Genomic DNA, 22382 nt, shown 5'->3' on the forward strand with positions numbered 1-22382 from the left:
ATAACAAATATTTTTTCGCGCATCTCGAGTTATTCGTAGTTCGGTTGATTTACTTATGGTCAAAAATGATATTATTTATACGAAACTTTTAATAATTACGATGAAATTTATTCACTTACTTCTAGCGTGAAAGTTCATCTAAATGGAAACTGGCATATTGCAGATTATGAATGAAAGTTCGGTGCGAAGAATATGAAACACACGATGTGTCGTTGAATTCCTCTTCGAATCGGGTACAAAAAAGCGTAAAAAGGAGAAACACCATGTTTCGTTTAAAAGAGTGAAGGTGACCTTGAGATTGACCTTCAAAATCGATCACAAAATTTCTTTTCGATCCTTTATCAGCCCTTTGAGTCTGAATCGATCCGTGTGATTCGCTTTTCAAAAACAATCGCGTAGGTGTGTGCATAATTTTATTCTTTTACTTAATTCAAAGAAATATACATTACCTTGACTGTATTAATAATTCGTAGGTACCTAGTTTTTATATTTCGTTGCATTACCGAAATCCAAAAATGTTTAGTCGCGAATGTTCTAGAGTTCGAAGAGGTTATCTGTTTTTAACATTATTCCCCTTGCTCAATATATTTAGCAAACCTTGTTCGATCGATGATTTACTTCAACTGGCGTGTATTTACATTCTGGTATCTACCATTTATTCGTGGATAAATATCGAGCAGATATCGCCGCGAATTTGTTCGCCATGGCGGACCAATAACAGAGAGGTTAGATCTACGAGCAATGCGCGACGTATAAATTGCATTGGAATTCCGTGGCCAGATACAGCTACGGTTCTGGTTACTCCGGGTCAGACGTGGGCAACGGGGTACCATTATGCGAAGGCAGTAACAAGAAAGATAGGATTATGCAGGTTTTAGGTTACGTTGATACCTAGGTAGGTAGGCAGGTAGAGAACCGAGGGCGACGATATAGCGTGTAGGTGGATCGGTAATGCAAGCTCGAACAGAGAAGCGCGTGTAAAGTTCTGATCCCGTTTTCAACCATTTTGTTCAAACGTTCAACGTAAACGTTTATCTTCGAGGTTACTTTCTTCGAGAATGGTTAACGAAGTTAGAAAACTCGGTTAGAAAATACTAGGTGGTTCGATGAATTTTGTCGTTCGATAAAACTTATTGAGCAGTACTATATTGAAGAGTATTATATTGAAGAGTGCTATATTGAACAGTACTATGTTGAATAGTATTATATTGAACAGTACTATATTGAAGAGTACTATATCGAAGAGTACTATATTGAACGGTATTATATTGAACAATACTGTATCGAACAGTACTATATTGAACAGTATAATATTGAACAGTATTATATTGAACAATACTGTATTGAACAGTACTATATTGAACAATATTATATTGAACAATACTGTATTGAACAGTACTATATTGAACAATACTATATTGAACAGTAGTATATCGAACAGCATTATATTGAACAGTACTATATTGAACAGTAGTATATCGAACAGTACTATATAGAATAGTGCTATATCGAACAGTACTATATTGAACAGTAGTATATCGAACAGAACTATATTGAACAGTACTATATCGAACAGTACTATATTGAACAGTACTATATTGAACAGTACTATATCGAACAGTACTATATTGAACAGTACTACATTGAGCAGTACTGTTCAATAAGTTTTGTTATTCGATAAAACTTATTGAACAACATATTACAATTATCTACTACTTGCACGATCTGGTCAGATGATACGTTGAGTTGTTTATGTTCAGACACGGTTGAGTTTTAGTTGAAGTATTTGTCCCACAAAGACAATTCTTTTTTCTTGCAACTATGTTGTCAAATGGATCGAAAGCAAATATTCACGTTTTGAATAGAATGTTTATCAAATTATTATCATTGCGATTTGTTCTGAATATTTGTTTATATTACGATGTTGCACGAAGCAAATGCAGTTATTGTTTTAAGTGCAGTTTACAAATATTACGCGACAACTCGAGCGAGAAAGTGATACTAGTAAGACAAGTATTTTGCGAATACTTGATCAAGAGAAATTCCACCCATACCATTTAAGATTGTATCGAGAACTGCATGGAGCCGACTATTTGAATCGTGTGCGATTTTATCAGTAGACACAACATCAATTAGAAATAGATGATACTTTCTTTTTTAAGGTTCTTTTTACGGATGAGAGTTTTGTTACCATTGATAATACCAGATGGATAAGAAAAGTAAAGAAACAAAGACTTTGGTCTATTAACATATGGTACAAAATTGTGTCTAACATAATCGTAGGTCCATACTTTATACAAGGGATATTTATCGGGTAAAAGTACGCTTCTTCGTTAAGAATTGCATTAAATGTGCAAAGTATATGATTTCAATCTGACGTGTGTCCAGTTCACTATTTTAGAATAGTAAGCACACGATTTGATATTTAATTGTCTGATATTGAATAGCAGTATAATTAGCTCGTTCCACAAATGTAACACCACTAAACTTCCACCTAAATTAAATTTTAAAAAATATTGTTATTTTACAAATCTACAACACCGGAAGATACGAGGTAAAAAATGATTGCAACATGTGTGCTTCAATTACGTCATACGAGTCAGAAAATATATAGAAATAACTTATAACGTAACTTATTTGTGAACTATAAATGAAGAATATAAAAATGAAAATTTATCGAGAATGATCGGAACAATATGATTTAAAATCGTTGGATTTGTTTTTTTTTATGCTCTACAAGGATATTGCAAAAAGTATCAACGACTTTAAATTTTCGTAAAAACAAAATGACCTTGGACGAAGAACGATGTTACCCATTACACGTGTCCTTTCAAACAGTGCAATTTTATCCTGAAGAGTTTTTTCACAGAACCATAAATAACGGAAATAATTACTTAAGAGTTCCCATTTTAATAGTCCACCCTGTATGATTTTGTTGTTCGTCGGACCGTACGAGTCCAACAAATATATTAAATAAATTATTGAAAGATTACGCATAATTGGAAGCTCTGACATAGACCCATTTACACGATACTGGTCCAGTCACTTTGGTTTGATCCAGTTATGTCGGTTTGGACCAGTCGCATTGGTTCGGTGAGTTTTACACCACAATGTGTTTTAAATCGACATTGAAATGATATTTGTGAAACAAGATTCAAAATATCGTACTACTATATAAAGATGTGATAACAATCGATCATCGGTATTTCTGTTGGTTCAACTTCTACTAACGCTGAAATTGAAAGAATTATACCTAGAGCATGAAATAATTGTTCACGTAAAATGTACCTATGAGAGACGCTGTTATTACATTTCTAACCTCAAAATTCCCTTTACAGCGCACCGATCGTGTCTTCGCGATAAATTCGTACGAATCAAGGTGTAACTTGATTGGAGTACCGTTATGTGCCGACGAGTCCCAACGAGTCCTAAGAAATTCCGATCGCGTAACAAATTTCGACGCTAGGCGCCTCGAAGTCAACTCATCTTCGTTTGTTCCGCCGTACAACGGCAGTTTCTTCGTGCTCCCGTTATCGAATTGACTTATATCGGACGATCGATTTATCATCGAGAAAATCCTACGGCACACGGTCTCCACGATGCTCTGGGTCATCGGTGCAGGACACGCTTCACGCGTTTCGAACGGATCCGTACAATCCAACCTAACCTCTTAGTTGAAACAACAATTATAACCAGTCGTTAGACATTTTTCAGAGCACTATAGCCGTTCCACAGAACCACGTAGCTATGGCCACGCCCTGCGTACTATTGGAGTGCTATCCAGACTATCTATCAAACCTAACCTCGCAACGTGAATACGTAAAATTCGAGAGAAACTTATGCGTTATATATCTTCAATCGTTACATACGCTTTTAAAGATTCGATTGTTGCTCTCTTTGCGTCGTTTAAAAGTATAAAGCCTTAAGAACGTGTTTTTGAAGTATTATTATTAACTCTATACAATCGACGTAATTAAAAAATTGTACTTATGGAATTTTCATGGAAGAACGTAACCTAGAAATGCAGTGGCTATAGATAGGATATAAATTATTAAACCTATTGTTCATACTCTGGTAAGTTTAAATGAATGGTAGTAGATTCCTCGACTAATATGAATGTATATGCATATAAAATATATTGATGCTCCGTTTATATGAATAAATCGAGTACGGCCTTCTATTTGATTGTGCCAATAATGGGTCACCTCGAATAAACGAGCCAGTCTGGTGTGTTCTGATCTAGTAATTATTAGGTTGTTCGGAAAGTCATTTCGTTTTCCAAAATGGAGAATATATCATTGAATAAAATGTTTATACAGTCTAAAAAAATCGTGTTTCATTCTCACCAAAAGAAAACAAAAAACGAAATGACTTTCCGAACAACCCAATATTATTACTTACCTAAGAATTAAGTCTCTCTGAGTTTTTAAATTGTAGAAATTAGACCTGGATTTCTAGATGGAATTTTACTTTGTATCATTTCCACATTGGGTTCTATTTTTCTACGAACGAGACAATAATTTCCACATAACTAGAAAGGAGGCGAATGCTCGTACGTGGCGAGGCCTCGGGCGATAAAAGTGTCACCTCTTGAGAAAAAAAACGGTACGGTCTTCGAATAACCGATCGGGAGGGGATGCACTTATCCTTTATCAGGGACCATTGTAGTTGAATATTGTAGTCAATATCCAAAAATATGTATAATTTTTAATTTCACATAACCTCTTGCCTCGAGATAAAACCTATGAATCCAATTTCCAACAAAATATCAAATTACCGAACAGATATGCCATCATACATAATCTACGCGTACAATACAAAGGAGTATGAGAATTTTTGCAATCACCCTCGAACCAGGACACGTTCGAGCCGAGTGGTTCGTACAATTAACGACTATGTCAGTTTAAAAAATTTGTTGTAAGCTGCAGGTTAAAACTCGAAAGTCTACGGTTACGAAATACTCTGCAAGATAAAAGTGCAATGCGGTCGGACCGCATCGCGACGCAATCCAGACACACCCTGTATAATATGCACGGCATTCGCCTAGGCGCTCCTCTTGCGTTTCTGTGTCTCCTTGTCCTTTACAACGGGCAATACACAGCTTTCATTCGCTGCAGTCCACGTGGCTGCTGTACCAGCGGTTTTATCGGTCGACGAACCGCGAGAAATGTGAAACTCCACGGATAGTGCGTCGTTGTAAAACTACTGGGAAATGCGGAGTCGAAACTATCGAGCGCGTTAGTCTCGCGACAGGATGCTGATCGCTTGGTAATTTAGCAATTGTCGGCTTAAAAATCGTCGAATGGGGACTTTAGGTGATGCCAGAGGCTCTTGAGTAGGCTCGTTCCTGCGATAATCGTCCAGTCATGTCGGTTAGGTCCAATCACATCGGTTCTCTGAGGAGAACTCGAAATTTTCATCGAATTATAATATAAATTGACATCGAGTTCACGGGGTATACGTGAAATTAAATTACGAATACCGATTGGAAAAATTTGGTGACATCGAATTTATTCTATCACTGAAATTGAACGAATACGATCTTCTAAAATATTTGTTCCATTTAATCGGAATGAAAATCATTTTGAATATTAAAAATGTAAAATTGTTTCAGCTATGTCGAATTTAAGGACAACTATCACGATATTGAACTTTAAATGGAAATTATAAAATTTAAGAAATAAGAAACTCGATAATCTGCGCAGAGCACGTCGCTGTAAAAGTGCTGATAAATGCGAAATCATTGATCAGAGTTTAGCTTCACGATACGACACCGATCGCTCAATAAATTATCATTTGTCGGTCGAAAAATCATAAAACGGGGACTTTGATTCGCCTCGGCAGTCATGGGATCAAGGTTCTTACTCCATAGCGGTCCAGTCGTATCGGTTTGGCCCAGTCACGTCGGTCCGGTCCGCTCACATCGGTGAAACTTTACATCGAGTCATACTTTGTATTAAAATTCAAATTGTACAGCAATTGATCTCTTATTGTGTATTTTTATCCATAGTTAAATTTCTGTTAACATGGACATTGGAAGAATACGATTGAAAATATTAAAATTATCTATAAAAGGTTACAATTCTTTTACGCATAAAATTCTCTTTAAAAAGTCACGATTTTTTAAAATGCCAATTGTCTTAGTTGTGTCCACTTTAACAATTATATTTACGAAGCGACCATTTCTACTATCTTATCATCGTGAGAAGCACAGCTATTCATAGTAACAGAAGCAGCAGGTCACTGCATAGGAAAGAGTGACACGCTTCGAACCTCGACCCTGAATTTCCAACGGGTGTTTATCTCTCTCGCCATGAGCGTTCGACATTCACGGACGAACGGTAAATTTCCACGCCGACCAGAACGAAAATGTCAGTTAACAGGCGTAAAACGGTACGACCCGAAGGAAAGGAATGCTTGAAAATATTTTTTCCAACGATTCTCCACCGAGTTGTCCATCGAGTGTTTGTCGCACCTTTGGTTGAACAAGAATCGTCCGTTGGAATCCAGCGACAATAATCGTGCTCGACGGACTAATGAGACGAATCTTAATGTCTTAACGGTGGTGGTGGCCAATCGACCTTGGTGTATCGAGTGAAAGACGAACGAACGACCAGCGAGCACACAACACAGTCGGAACTTCAATAATAGTAGATTGGAATTCAAGAAAAATTGATCCGAACAATTATTTAATTAGGTTAGCTTTAATCAGCCAGATATTTGTCCCAGTATCAACCTGTTCGACGATTACGTTTAAAAACCTACGAATCAGTGGAATAGAAATCGACGTGACTGTTTCACTGTTGGCAAACAAGCTCTGAACCGTGATTGCAACTTGCAAGAACACGGGGCTAGGAATGCGCTTGCACAATTCTCGGTTGCACATGATGGAGGAAACTCGAATGGTGTGCAGTAGGTCGTTGGATTTATACACGATTTGAATGGGTTTTTTAACTCGTAACGTTATCCAACTTATGTAACTTAACTTTGCGAGTTAAAAATCCGTTCTATATTGAATTTAAGTAACTTATAGTCCTATTCTCATCTGGTGAATAGTGACGAGGCTGAGAAAATTTCAATTTCGACTTGGAATTAATTTGTTTTTAACATTGTACCTAACTTCGTTTGAGTGGCTGTCTTAGTGGTGGATATCGGAAGATTTGGAAGAGAATTTGTAAGACAGGAAGTGTGAAATTTCGAAATTTTCAAAGTTGGAAATTGTGGATTGCAGAAACGAAGAATTGGGATCGACAGGGTAAATAGTTTTGTTATATTAGAATCGCGATGGCAACGTTAATATGGACACCCCTTGGACTTTGGTGATTTGAATGCTCGGTCAGAGTGCTATGTTCGGTAGAACATAATCTAGTAGACGATATTTCGATTAACCGAGAAGAAAACATTCTCCACGTATCCACTCGATATGCATGTCAAATAGAGTTTCGAATCAGAAGAGTGATACTTTGATAACTTCGTACGTTGATAAAACGTTCTTAACGAGGTAGTTTTGCGCGAGTAGACGTTTACATTGAACATACACGTATCCAGAAGTGGGATTAAACTCACGCAGGTTGAAAAGCCTGGGCGCGTTGTCGCGTGCAAACATCTATAGCGGAGACAGTGCAACACGATGCACCGAGGGGTCGCACAAAGGCTAGCATCCTCAAACTTCCTCTTGCCCGTACCGTTCCCACAAGAAAACCTGAAACGTACACCCACGATCAAAAGCTGCGCTCTTGGACACATTCCTGTGTCTGGAACGAACGCCCCGTACGTTTCTGTCACTTCGAACCCGTCGACAACGCGAGATTGCTATTTATAAAGGACACTTTGTATCCGAAGAGCAAAATCATCTCCGTACCTATTAACTAGAAATCTTCGAGATAGGGTACTTGACTCTGGAAGATTATGATTGTGTAAGTTGTGACTTCCATGTAAAATTAAACACGACAACCAGTAGCTTCGAAAATAGAAAACTGTTCAGGATGTGGGGTAATTTGTGGTATAACATTTTATCATCCGAGGTTTCATTCACGAGCAAAACAAGTTCGAAGATCGAGCGTTGGGTAGCTTGGATGATTCGCCAAGTGCACGTGTTATTTACCAGATTTGAAGACCATTAACTGAGAAAGGAAGTCTGTTAGGGTAAAATTGCATTCTACAATTTTTATTCGTTTTTTTTTTTTTTGGTATTAATTTTCATCGGAGAAATAACTCGAGCAGAAAACGACGCACAATTGAACTCGTGAAGTAGAAACTGCGAGGGAAGTTGAATAACACTTATAAGTCTCGCGGATGAAAACACGTCTAGCCGATTTCGCGAATAAAAACGTAAGAATGAACTGTAAGGTAAGATTTGACGAATGAAACAATTCATCTAAGTCGAGAACCATTCTCTAATTGCAGTAACGTTATTATCTCGTGTTATTAAAACGATCACGTTTTTCTACTTGACAACCGGAGCGGATTCCCGTTAGACGTGCGGAAAGAAGCTGAACCAGGCGATCGAGAAGCGCATCGATGATAACCGGAAATTAGATCACATCCTCTGACGCGAAGATCGCACCTGGCAACTTGAGAAGAGTCACGGAACTTATACGTTGTTATGGTAACGCAACGGAGTAATTAGGCCAGGTCAATCCATTCATCGAAAAAAGTGCAAAATGCTCACAATGCATATTCAAATGCTCGAGTCTCGTGACTGCCATTTGCATCTTATGAGGTAATAATCGAGGGTACACGTTGTTCTGAAATAGTGGCATCTCACGATTATGCGTTAATTGTGTTCCGCCTAATTTGAACGATATTCCTTGATAGTAACGATACTCGTTCTCAGATCTCAACAATTATAGTATTATTATTGTACAATGTTTTTATTGTTCGAGTAAGAGAAGTGTATATGTACAAAATAAGTCTAAACGTTACAGAGAACAATATTGCGTGTAAATGAGGCACAACGGTCAAAGGTTAGATTTAAACTTTAAAGATTTTGCACAAATAATAAAATGTTAAACGTGTATGCACATATACGTATATAAAATATATGTTTCTATACGGGATATATTGAATAGAATTTTGCGTAAACTTTTAAATTTAACTTCGACAAAAGGAACATTTTCCTGTGCGAAGTGATCCGCAAGATACGTGTATCAAATAAATTTAATCTAAGAAGAAATATATATTAGATTTAAGAGGAACATTAAAATTGAATTTTAGGGAAAATTGGTTCAGATGAATATTACATGGTTCGAAAGTGGCATTGTGATGCATTATTCAAAATTGTTTTATCACTTGTAGTTTCCAAGATTTCAAGGTCACCTTCCATTTTTCACGTGGAAATTACATTTTCTCGTACGTGCAACAGAAGTTGCAGGTACCATTGAGATTTATAGAACAATCTGATACAATTGGTCTAATAATTTTCTTCTAAGCAGTAAACGTTTAGAACTTTGTTACAGAAGTTATTTAACGGAAACAGTGTAGCTTGGCGTTTCTGAGTACAATATCCAACACTCATTGCGGTAAAACGCGATATCGATACGTAAGCGGATGTGTACGTCGATCAGGTTCGCCAATATCCGCAACGAAAGCGAATAAATGTCTTCCTTTTGTTGGTGGTTCGTTCACCCGTGGGAGAATGAAATTAAGATCCATTCATTGTTATATAACTTTTCTTTAAGTATTTCTATTTTGTGGTTAAAGACGCATAAATAATTAAAAATATAACAGAGCGTCGAGTCTGTCGTGATCCTGAATCTATAAATTCGAGACAAAAGGCAATAATAACGTCAAGAAATTAATATAAAATATATTAATAAACACATTCGTTTGAAATATAAAACGATTCGTTTAAAAGTATCGTGCATCGTGGAAAAAAGCAATGGTATATTTCGAAATACAAAGTATTAATGTCGTAAGATAAACATTTCTAAGTAAGATAAAATCATAAACTTTCACCTAGTTTATTACTCAAATAAAATATTCATTATTTGTAAGAAGCCAGTCACGGGCTGATTGTTGAGAAATCGAGAAAAATCAACTTTATTAATATATCGCAGAAAGTATTTCAACAAAATTTCAATCGTATAAATTGTTATTCGAATAGAAATCTGTTTGGTACATAAATAAAATCTTGTACTTTTTTTCGCCTTCGAGTAAAACTACATTGTACGCTATTATAGGTTTAACCTTGAACAATTTTCTTTTCGTAATAACAGTAGTAATAAATCTTCATTGCGTCAAATTAAATAAGCCGTGCTGTTAATTAAATAAAGGAAAATTAAGAAAACGTAGCTTGGAAGTAACAAACATTATCAAAGTAGAAACGCGGTCGAAACGTTTTAGAATAATTGTAATTAAAATTTAATTGGGTGTATTTTTTCAAATATTTATCACTTTGACCAAATAAACACCCGTGTCACGATCAAATATTGATCATCGATTTTTAACTTTAAATCGATTAAAAAATAAAGTTGTGTAACGGAGGGTAAAAGTAGGTCGAGGACCTTAATAGTGACAAGGAAAATTGATTTAATTAAAGACTTGACATTGCAAGTCGTTAGCCTGCAAAAGGTTACGTAAAACCTGCCATGAAGACCGCGTCTTCGTGCCTCGAATCGAGACAACCAGCTCAAGCAGCCATTATATCGATTACCAATTTCGTCTAGAACCGGAAGTCGTCGAGAAAGTCCATCTACGGCTCCGGAAACCATCGCTGGACAATACCAACCGGTACATCGTTCCGTGATAACCGTATTCGTAAAGTTCGACGACATTTCAGTGTCAAATGGTCCACGTAAAGTTAGATAAACAAATTTTATCTCAAAAAGGACATTTTACGATCCGAGTGAATTATATTCATCTTTTATTACACCACCAAAGGTACGATCTTTTACCGATTTTTCAGATACTGTGAAAATATATGTTTCTGTGCAAAGCTCAAACAAATCGAACAATAAAATAGTATTATACGTCTTTGATGTATTTTGGTCGAACGCTGATACATAGTTGCCCGCGACAATTTTTAAAGAATGAAGTCTTTTACGTAAAAAATGTATTCTGCATTGTTCGTTCGTTTCTCAACGCAAAATCTTTCCGCTGTAAAATAATGATAACTCGAGATACGATTCGAGATAGTTGTAGCCATTTCGAACCGAAAGATAGTGAAAATGAACGGTCACAGTCACTCTGATCGGGCATTGAAGTCTCCGACTGGAAGAAACTCGTTAGAGGGAAAGTACCCATCAAAAGCTACCCTACTCGTTGCAATTAATTTGGCAATTTACCCGATCGTCGTATCGCTAATACACTTTCACAATTAAATGCACAAAACTTGCCTCGTAATAAGGCAATCAGAATTAATCGTCGTTCGAAAGGAGAATGCACGCGCGTCAGAAAAACAATCTTCTAACGTTTTATACGTTCGAAACGCACGAGTGTGTGTATATGTGTGTGTGTTTTTTTGTACCACCGATGGTATCTTGAATATGGTTTACTAAAGTACGTGCGTTTAACGCACAGCAATTAATTTATGCCAGTGTAACAGCTATTAAAATTATATCGTCGGGAATCCAGTTAGAAAGTATGTTTCCAGTATCATCGTAATTACCGTTTTACCAGTACTTCCTGGTTTACGTTGAAACCGTTATTTGGCACAGTGTCTAGAGAGATAAATTTCCCCGCAGGATGTAGATACGATACGCTACGAGCGGCGTCGAATCGATAAGTGCTGCAAACTACCGTACGTCTTGCTGCAATATACAGCTATGTGGAAAAACTACACGCTCACACATCCTCTAGGACACGGTTCAGTTCGGGGCGCTGGCTGAGAAGTTTGTTTCCGAATTAATTTAACAATCGACGAGCAGATTTTCTGCAACTTAACCCAGTGACTTCAATGCTGATGATAGGAGGATAAGGATGATAATAATAACATACGAGGTGCGGTTCTATTTGACAAACTGCTCTGTATAATACTATTGTACAAGTCACTATTGACTGTTCCACGATTTTACGTGAAACTCTTAACGCGTAACCAAAGTTAACGGTTATCGAGTTTCAATTTCGAACGAACGTACGAAAAATTCGAGAAACGCTTTGAAAGACACTTGGATCATTTTCTGGGAGATGTGTCGTTATCGAAAGCGGAAATTGCAACCGTTTAGGTTACGTTAACTCTCCCGAGAAGCTGATTTTCTGATTTCAACGAGGTTAAGTCACCATTTTTCGTCGGGAGTGTAAATTGGCCTTAATGCGCGCGCCATTTGCCTTTCCTTTCGAGTTCCAGCGCTCGGTACGCGAACGTCTTTATTTTTTGCTGGAACAGTTGCACAAACTGGTTCCGTGAATCCGACGAAGCCGACGACGATTGTTCGGTTCGCGCCATTGCGTTATTCGACGCGTTTTCGCCTTGGGAGTCGCCGCCGCTTCTTGGTTTTTGCACGCACCGTTTCGTGCCGGCAACCAGGAAATCCGAATACTTTCTAGTACTGACCTACAGCCTCGAATCACGATTTCCTTCCCTCCGTTTCTTTCTTTTTCGTCTGTTTCGCCGGCCGTGTCTCTCACGTAGCGATTATCGCGCTCCGTTAATGAACCGTGGGCGAACCAAAAGCGCAACCGCGCCTTATCCGCGCATTAATTAGCTTTTACTTCGCTCCTTCCTGTGCCGTCTGGTTAGAATCAGTCCGAGCGTTTCAAAATTTCCTCTGTTACGGAACACAATTCTTACAACAGGAAGAATTTTCAACCGCGAAAAAGTGCTAGGGAAAACCGTACGCGAAACTAATAGCGATTAGATTACCGAGCTCGGCGAAACACCGCAGAAGGAGCTTCTCTTATCGAGCATCAGCGTGAAGAGTAATTTGGGGTAAACGTGGGAACGGTTTACGAATATTTGTTAAACGTTTCGTGCCTGGATCTTGACGAAACAAGAATTTCTTTCATTGTATTCGAATATTTAGAATAGAAATAAAGTTCTATCGTAATAAAGTTACGTAATTAAATTACGATAGAACTTTTTTCTTCTTACGCTGTGTCGATGTGTTACAGACCTAGATCTAACTTGAAAGTCCTTTTTCCTTGATGCGCTACGTTTACGCGTTACGATGCACCTGATCCAACAAATCTTAGCCCTCCTTACTGAAGAGAACTGAACCCCAGGGTTCAAATGTTTAATAAATATTTTTCTTCGCGTTGACCACTTTCAAACCTATACAAAGTAATTGAAATGTTAGTAACGCTACGAAGAAGTGGGAATTAGTTTTCGATACAGTGGTATAGCACGAAAAAGTGGGACTTGGATCGTGATAGTCTCAGAGGGTACTCTCCCAAGAGCCTTCACGACTTCTTATTTCTTCCTGTGCCATTATCGGCGCAATCATTCTGTTTACCGATTTTAACAAGTTCCGTGCAAATACTAAGTGGCGTCGACGAGGCTGGGGCGTGCAAATCGAGGCCTCGCCGTTGGAAAGAGCGTGATACGCCATAGCAACAGCGGGAAGAAGAACACGAGTCTTAATTTGATATACTCTAATTGCCGCGTCCAGTTAACACACGTTTCTCTGGAATCTTCTCCTTTTCTAGTCTACAAACTTCCATTTTTTAACATATTGAGGTAATCCCAGTTCAGACGACAACTGGATGCTCGTTGTACAGCTAAACGCAAATTTCGAGTCGAATCGTCGATCAAATTATCGTACACGCGTTCTCCATTTTGAATAACGTCGATTCGAGACAAAGCCGCTCGAGAGGTTCACCGTAAATTGTTTCGTTACATACCTTCGTCAATTGTTCGAATTCAGGCTCGCTGTTTCGAATCTATGCTTTCGAAGCCTTTAAGGAAGTACCTTAAAGCCGAAACTTTCCGGAAATACGTGACAAATTTCGTTCACTCGAGACACGAGGAAACCCCTTTCGAACGAATACAGTTGGTAATACTGTACACGAGGTGTTTCGATATTGTCGATCGGGCAAACGCTCGAGAACAAGCTGTCGCACGACACGTTCGTCGAGCAGGTCTCGAACGTGAATCCAACACTCCTCGGGTGTAAACGGAACGAGTATTGCACGTGCGCAGCACACACTATACGCACGTTTGCGCGACGAGTTGCGGCTAATTGCGAGGGATACGAGTGACGCAACCGCCCCGCCGAGAATCGGACAGAGCGAACTCGTGGGAAATGCATCATCGTACGCCCACCGGTCGCGAGGAGCGTGTTGCCAGCCGCGTGGAAAACGCCGCTGGATCGCGAAAGTTTATTATTTCGCGACGCGGAGTTCAACGCCGTTATACGGTCGCTTTTATGCAACGCTCCATTGTTCTTCTTTCGCGACGCACGAATCGCCCCGATCCGGCTAACTGGAGCGCGCGATCGGCCATGTTTGTCTTTCGGGGTCATTGGGAAACTGATGGAAACTGGAGTTCGTTTCTTGCGATCGGGAACGTATCATCGATACCGACTTTAACGCGCTTATTGTTTCTATACCCGATAAAGAATAAATTAATGATAAATCGTACCGGGCGTTCAATTTTCCTTTCGACGTACTTTTAGTAATATATTACTCTTGTAGTAAATTAATTGAAATTTGAAACTATATCGACAGAATTGAAATGTACCGTAATATGTAACTTTGTTTGAAAAGTTTAAGTTTTTAAAGTATATTGGTACACTATAGTAGACAATATAATATAGAAATATATTACTCTTATAGTAAATTAATTTAAATTTGAAACTATATCGACAGAATCGAAATATACCGTAAAATGTAACTTTGTTTGAAAAGTATCGATTTTTAAAATACATTGGTACACTATAGCAGACAATATTTGACAAGTTTTCAATTATAAAATAGGAATAGCGAGTCCCGTAATCTGTAGGAGCGGCACTGTGTATTATGTTGCGTGGATCGAATGGTCAAATAAGACAGATGAGATTAAATGACATTTATTAACCCCTCAGCGACGCCCTCTATACTCGATATAGATATCTAGAGATGACTGTGTTGAACTATATTGCTAAGGATATAGTAAAACCTTGGTGAATACAATTTCGATATTTTTACGCGAACTCGATTCGTTGCATTGTGTTGACAACTGAAATGATCATTTACAAACAAGTAATATTAATAGAGCCGGGAACCTGTATGGCTGGAAAACAGGTTTGGCAATTTGCATCCTTGAGGATATCGTCTTTCGTACCATTTGGGTATGCCTCTTGTGTCTTACCACAATGGTACCTCGATACTTGAATGTGAATCTTGTTTATTGTGTGGACAAGTGGAAGGGGTGGTCGCTTAGCACCGAATAAAATTAGAAATAAAGGTAGAAACAAAACGATAACATACTGACGATTACACGAAAGATCAGGTATCGGTATTGAGAATATACAAGGTAAAAAGAAAAATGGTTGCCTACCCCTTAAAAATCCTAATAAACATGGATCGAAAAACTAATATTTTCGAAGTTAAGAACAATCTTTCGTTTCCGTTCAAGTAAGTAACTTGCTCACTTCGGGAGCTATCGCACCGCATGAAAACACTAAATTATCTGTCTTTCCACTCTAAGTGCACATCGTAACACATGATTATCTTATTATGAGACGTCTCATCCAGAAAAAGGAAAAATGACGAGGTGCTTCATTGTTTCCACACGGTACGATAACTCAACGAGCGAAAAAGTCGTCCATTTAAACGGAAGCAAACAATTATTCGTAACTTTGTAAATATTATTTGTTCAACTCGTGCTTATCAGGACTTTCCTGCTCCATTTGGCGTCAGTACTTTCAGAATTTATCTATCCTAAAAACTATGAATCCTTTTTTTCCCACTTTCTAGTGCGAATCCTTCTGGACTAGTTACCTCGATAATTATACGCACTTCGATACTTGCAAGAACGTTTATCTGATCCGATTGCAACTATCGAAGTTTCGCTACAAAGTGGATAGATTAGAAATTTGATTTAGCAAAGAGACGTTGAAACTTCAACTACAATCTCGTTATGCTGTACTGACAGGTGAAAGGGGGTGGCCACTTAGCAATAAGTAAAATTAGTGTTGAAGGTAGAAGTAAATTGTTGAAAGGAGTATGACGATTATGTGAGAGGTCAAGCATAGGTGCTGGGGATATACTATTATGTAATCAGGGATTCTCCTGCCTAGACCGGTTACACGAGAACTATTATATATGTACCTCGTCAGTTGCAGAAATGTTTAACTCATCTCCTTGTTACTACAGAGCTTCCACTATAATATAGATAAATTGAAAGCTCGACTTGGCAAACAGATGTAAAGATATTCCTCGTCAAACGTCAATAGATCTATTGGGTTATTCGGAAAGTCATTTCGATTTTTTTAGAGTGTATATACATTTTATTAAATTATATGTTCTCCATTTTGGAAAATGAAATAACTTTCCGAACAACCCAATAATTTGTTCTCAACGATAGTTACACGTAAACATACCAACAGTTGTGCACAGTACACCACTATGACCTTTCAATCGAAATATACTCTCTTAAAGATGAAGTTACCTTCTGCACTTCCAAACAGTGATGATCAAAGCCATTTTCGTCTATTTCCAAGAACTTTTTAGCCTTTCTACGTTCGAAACTTGCCTAACGATTGGTGTATTAATTTACAGTGCAATTCGACTTTAACGAAACATATCAAACGAATCACGAATACGTTTCTCAAGCTGTTCTTGGACTTCCCTGGAAGCATCGATTAAAACAGCAGCAAACAATGCAACGACAGCTTGCTCGATAACGCTAACGGTACCCCAAGAAGCACCAATTCTCTTTCGAAACGTATAATTAGGTCGTTTCTCTAATCACTGATTCAGTCGCGGATTCGTTCATTCTCGTGCTGGATTGCAAAGCGTGCTAGAGTCTTTGGGTGCGTAGTCATTCAACGAACGTGATGATGATCGTTCGAGCGGGCCGGAAGACCCGTTAGCCGCAATCGACAGGAAGTCTGCATCGTCTAAGCTGGCCACGCCGAGATTACGTTTACGCTTGCAGGAAATCTGGCCGGACTAGGTATGTGAGTTAAACGCCTCTGCGCGCCACCTTCACCCGGTGACTGTCGATAATCGACCATCCGGAGCTGGCCTAACGGTTCCCAATAGGGTACGTTGTCTCTCGTGTCTTTTCTTTGCGAGAAGCAACGCGATCGTGAGTACACACGTATTTACGTGTGGGTCTTGAATGATCGGCTGAACGAAGGAACTGAAGCTTCTTTGTTATTTACTTGCCGATGTTTGTATATATTTTGCCGATATTTGAAGCAGTGTTTTAAACGATGGAGGTCATGGTAATGATAAATAAATTGCGTCCCAGTTTGAACGTATCGCGAAGCTTCTAAAATAATAGTTCGAGAGACTGGACAATACAGTAAAAGTCTCGGTGATCTTGTTGCACCTAGTTTGAAGATGATTGATCGAACTTGTACGGTACTTGAAATGGTAATGTAAATTGTAGAGGTCAAAGTAATCGTGAATAAATGAAGTAGCATTTTGAACGAAATAGTAACTACGGAAATAAATAAACTAGAGAAATTGAAGTACGTTTGGACAGGTTTGGGTGACATTTGAAATGGAATTTTAAAAGATAGAGGTCACGGTGTCGTTCGAAGAAAATGAAAAAATCAAGTAACATTGAACATTTCTTTTGATCAGACGTTGAAGGGATAGTATTGAAATTATTATGCTACACGTACAATTTGCTCTTATAATCGATTCGTAATTTAACGATCAATCTTGTTCGTTTATTTTTTGGAAATGTGAACAAACAATTGTGTTTACTCGCGAGATGGTTTCATAGATGAAACCCTTTTTATCGAAGACGCGAAACATAATATAATGTCATTAAATAATAACTCGCTGTCCATGAAGATTTATCACGCTTCTCGGTTACGCGGAAAGGTATGCAACTGCTGTGCCACAATTCAGCCGCAGAAACCGTAAGGAATTTTATGGGAACCGGTGTACATCCTATACTTAGTAGAACGACGATATCTTCCGCGTGTTTTTCAGCCTACGAAAAATCTCATCGCATCATGCAAACGCGCTTGTGAATGATAATTAGCATTCGTGTCCGGTTTGCGAATAATCGTTCGCTTCTTGCCATTTTTATAATCATCCACTCTCGTTTCATCGAGCTTTCAATCCAGATTGCATCAAAGGTGGTTTGGTCTCTAGATTTCGTTTTCTGTAATTATTTTCTCATTACTCTGCAACAGTGTAACAATTCTTGACGAGTTTTCTCTTTGTCTGGGGATTTTGCTAGTATAAACATTACTAACACGTATCATAACGCTACAAAAATTTATTATAGTCCCGACTTTTGTACGTTATACTCAGATCCCTATTCGTGAAAAAGTAATTCAAAAATTCTCGTTACTCTACGACAGTGTAACGATTCTTGACGAGTTATCTCTCTTTTCCTGGGGATTTTGTTAAAATAAACATTATTAATACATAACGCAACAAAAATTTATTATAGTCCCGACTTTTGTACGTTATACTCAGATCCCTATTCGTGAAAACGTAATTCAAAAATATCTTGGACTATACTGTGTCCTAGTTTCAAATATTTCAAACAGTTCCCTTTTTATGTAGTTTGTTTCTCGTCGGTGTGAACTGAACCGCCAATGTTGACGAACAATCTGTACAAACGAAATGTTTCTTTTTGTTACAGGAATATGCTGATAAGAGAATTGGCGGCCGTATGGGTCGCCGTCCTCTTGTGCCATCTTCAGCTAACGGAGTCTCAGGTGAGCGTTCGATTATTATTCCGCTATGGCTTGCTGATCGCATCGCGGACAGCATTATTTATGCCACGAACCGCACTCACTCGTCGATTGTTTCACGCTGCTTCGTCTTTGTGGTTCGATATTACCAACAACCATCGGGATATTTGTTGAAAACTTTTGACCAGAATCGTACATCACTCGAATAAACTTTTGTTTTTTTATAAGAAATTATAAATTACAAAGCATAACCCACCGTCACAACCCATACATCGTAAAATCGTGACATTATAAGATCGTAAAATCTTATATTACTTATATAATAGATTCTTGTTTTTAAAATAACAAGCAGATTAGAAGCTTCGAAGAATTGATAATAAATGGGAATAATTTTAATACTCGTAAAGAAACTCATTAGAATTCTAGCTACTTTAAAGACATTTATTATGTATAAATTAATCAACGTTTTCAAACTGTTTACTATCGATATATTTCCTCAAAGTATCATCGCCGATAAAGTCTCGACGGCCCTACTGGAACATTCGAGCATAATGAAATATGTTATTAATAAAAATAACCAAAAATTAACATAGCCTCGATAATAGTCCCCTATTGGAATATTTGAGCAGAATAAAATATGTTATTAATGAACATAACCAAAAATTAAAATACTTTCGATAATATAATAGTCCCCTATTGGAATATTCGAGCATAATAAAATATGTTATTAATAAGAAAAACCAAAAATTAAATTAGTCCCGATAATAGTCCCCTATTGAAATATTCGAGCAGAATAAAATATGTTATTAATGAACATAACCAAAAATTAAAATACTTTCGATAATATAATAGTCCCTTATTGGAATATTCGAGCATAATAAAATATGTTATTAATAAGAATAACCAAAAATTAAATTAGTCCCGATAATAGTCCCCTATTGGAATATTCGAGCAGAATAAAATATGTTATTAATGAACATAACCAAAAATTAAAATACTTTCGATAGTATAATAGTCCCCTATTGGAATATTCGAGCAGAATAAAATACATTATTAATGAACATAACCAAAAATTAAAATACTTTCGATAATAGTCCCCTATTGGAATATCCGAGCAGAATAAAGTACGTTATTAATAAGAATAACCGAGAATTAAAATAGAAACATTGACGTTCGAAGATTAAATATCTTTCCGCCGTAACGTTACAAAAGTTGCTCGATAAACGCGAAAGGTAATTTCCAGTAATTTGAGCCCTCTCCATTCGCGTGTGAGTTTGTCGAGCCCCGAGTATCACGCAACAATAATTGCGACTCACGAACGAAAATCAGCATCGGAAATTCTCATATATTTCGAGATAAGAGGTTGCCTAGAATTCTTGAGAAATTGAACCGCGGATTATGAAGTAATTGGCATGTAGTCTCCACAAGGAGTTACCACCACCGGCCACCGTGGATGTGGCGTGCGCGAGGTGAAAGTGAATTTCAGTTCGCGTACACGCGTGCGCACTGTTCGACGCACGAACAATGTTATAGTATGTACACTCGTTGCAACATTTTGTGTACAGGAAGTGTGGACGTTAGGGAAAGGCTAGGTAAAGTTCAAGAGAAATCCGATGTAAACAGGATTTAGAATTACCGAGTCATCTGCACTCGAGGTTAGACCTGTTTCCTTCGCTGGAATTACTGCCCTAACAGAAATGACTGCAATACTTTCTCGAGGATGAAAATTTATAGAGGGACATTTTACAAGGGTTAATCGGATCTACCATGACTATAATTTTCTAAAAGATGCACCGAAGCACCTGCAGAGCAATTGTACAGTGTTATGATAAAACTATGTAGAGGGTGTCCCAAAAGTAAGTTATAAAGTGTGGTGTGCTCATCGTCGCTGAGACATTCTCTACTTTTTGATAGAATTGATTAGAGAACCGTGAATTTTAATATAAAATATAAGATCCCTCGACGACAAGGTGAACTATCTGAACCAGAAACAGTAGTAAGCTAAGGTCTTGTAGTATTATTTTCACCAGTCGCATAAGATTAAATTGACACGAGACGTGTAGGTTACGCCTGCAACAGAGTGCTTTAATATAAATTTGCGTAATATTTTTAGTAGTATACCAGTTTAATGCCAAATGAAACATGCTGTATCTTTCAAGAACTTCACCCATATTCTGTATTTACTTCTGTATCGAATAAATATTTTATTAGTTTCGGTACTGAAGATTAAAATGCTATCATAAAACGATTATTATAAGTAACTCTAAATATTCTTAAAGTTAATATCATCAGACACACCGTTGATACTAAAATACTTGGTACATCATCGAAGTTTTGAATTTTTCTGTTTCGTACATCATAATTTGAACAAATTTTTTGATTAGTTTTAAGTTGTGTAAATTCTTTTCATAATAAATGGAAATTGTATTTTTAGTTGAAGTGTCGACCCTTTATTTACGTTGCGTATACTGTTAAAACGTTTGAAGCATAAGCAACTTTTATTTCGAAAATGGAATTTTTACCTTTGTATATATGTACACACATATATGTAACTTTAGCATATCGTAAATTATAGTTTTTTCTCGTTCGATTTCGTTCTATATACAGTTACTCCCAAGAGTATTCGCTCATATTATACGTATAACATATTTTACATATTTAATCATTTTAAAAGCTATATAAACTTTAACTAACATACTTTTATTTAAAGTGCATGCAACTAAGAAATTATACACAGTTTGTCGAAAAATTATAATAAATAAATGAAACAAAATTAGCGCTACTTTCTATTAAATTTCTAGTCAAAGATCCAAATGATCTCCAATAAGGTATTAATTTTATATAATTAAATTTGTAAAAAATAGTTACTGACTTCCAGACGAATATTTTTTATTACTTCCACGGATAAAAATAAGAATTAATAATTCTAAGTACAAAATTGATTAATTGCATAATATGTGTTATACACATAATATGGTGGATACTTTTGTTACTTGCTGTAACGTGGCGCGAGTAAACTGTGTTACAAAAGAGTTATGCGTTACAACATAGTTTCCGTGTAACTAAAAACTAGAAAGTAAATTAATTCTAAAAAAAAAAACTAAAAAACAGATTAATTAAATATTTAATTACAAGATGGACTACGAACAGTCTCTTCGTGCAACTTGTACGGAATTATCTTAATTTTTTACGACGGGTTGAAAAATATCTCAGAGTATTAAAAAGGTGAAACATATTTTAACCTATTGCAATCCAAAGAGTTAACCGAACAAAGATTTTCCGCGCTATGTGGCAATAATTGTCGCGCGATCGCGTGGAATCTCCAGCGACCGCTTTCTCGTGCATCCAGCGGTACGTTGCGATTCGCACCTCCATCAGGAATGCAGTCACCGTTATGTCACTGATATTCCGCTGCGCGTCTCTGCGGACGTCGACGAAAAGGAGTCGAGATCCGCCGGTTGCCACTGTACGAATCGCGCGCGCCGCTTTCTGCCGAAGACGAGCGCAAAGTCGAGATCCTCGGTTAGATTGCCTCTTCACTTTCACCTTCTAGGGAATAACAATGCGCTGTTTCGTCTCGAATCCGCCAGCGGATTCGCTCCATTTCGTGCCGCGAGGAGAACCACCGAAGAAATT

General features: G+C 37.5%; 1 protein-coding gene and 1 long non-coding RNA gene across 5 annotated transcripts in view; one reads left to right on the forward strand and one right to left on the reverse strand.

Annotated features, from left to right (window-relative positions):
- Positions 1 to 3625, reverse strand: part of LOC143148433 (uncharacterized) — a 44615-nt gene extending 40990 nt beyond the window's left edge. The window contains exon 1 of the long non-coding RNA XR_012992479.1: positions 3583 to 3625. This is a non-coding gene — a long non-coding RNA (uncharacterized LOC143148433). The remainder of the gene's footprint in view (positions 1 to 3582) is intronic.
- Positions 1 to 22382, forward strand: part of Uif (sushi, von Willebrand factor type A, EGF and pentraxin domain-containing protein uif) — a 51443-nt gene that overhangs the window by 2905 nt on the left and 26156 nt on the right. For all 4 annotated transcript variants that reach the window (XM_076314185.1, XM_076314106.1, XM_076314276.1 and 1 more), the window contains exon 2: positions 18695 to 18770. In XM_076314185.1, the coding sequence (XP_076170300.1) occupies positions 18699 to 18770 (72 nt within the window). In that variant the 5' untranslated portion in view covers positions 18695 to 18698. The remainder of the gene's footprint in view (positions 1 to 18694; positions 18771 to 22382) is intronic.

This window comes from Ptiloglossa arizonensis, chromosome 1 (assembly GCF_051014685.1).
Source record: "Ptiloglossa arizonensis isolate GNS036 chromosome 1, iyPtiAriz1_principal, whole genome shotgun sequence".
NCBI lineage: Eukaryota > Metazoa > Arthropoda > Insecta > Hymenoptera > Colletidae > Ptiloglossa > Ptiloglossa arizonensis.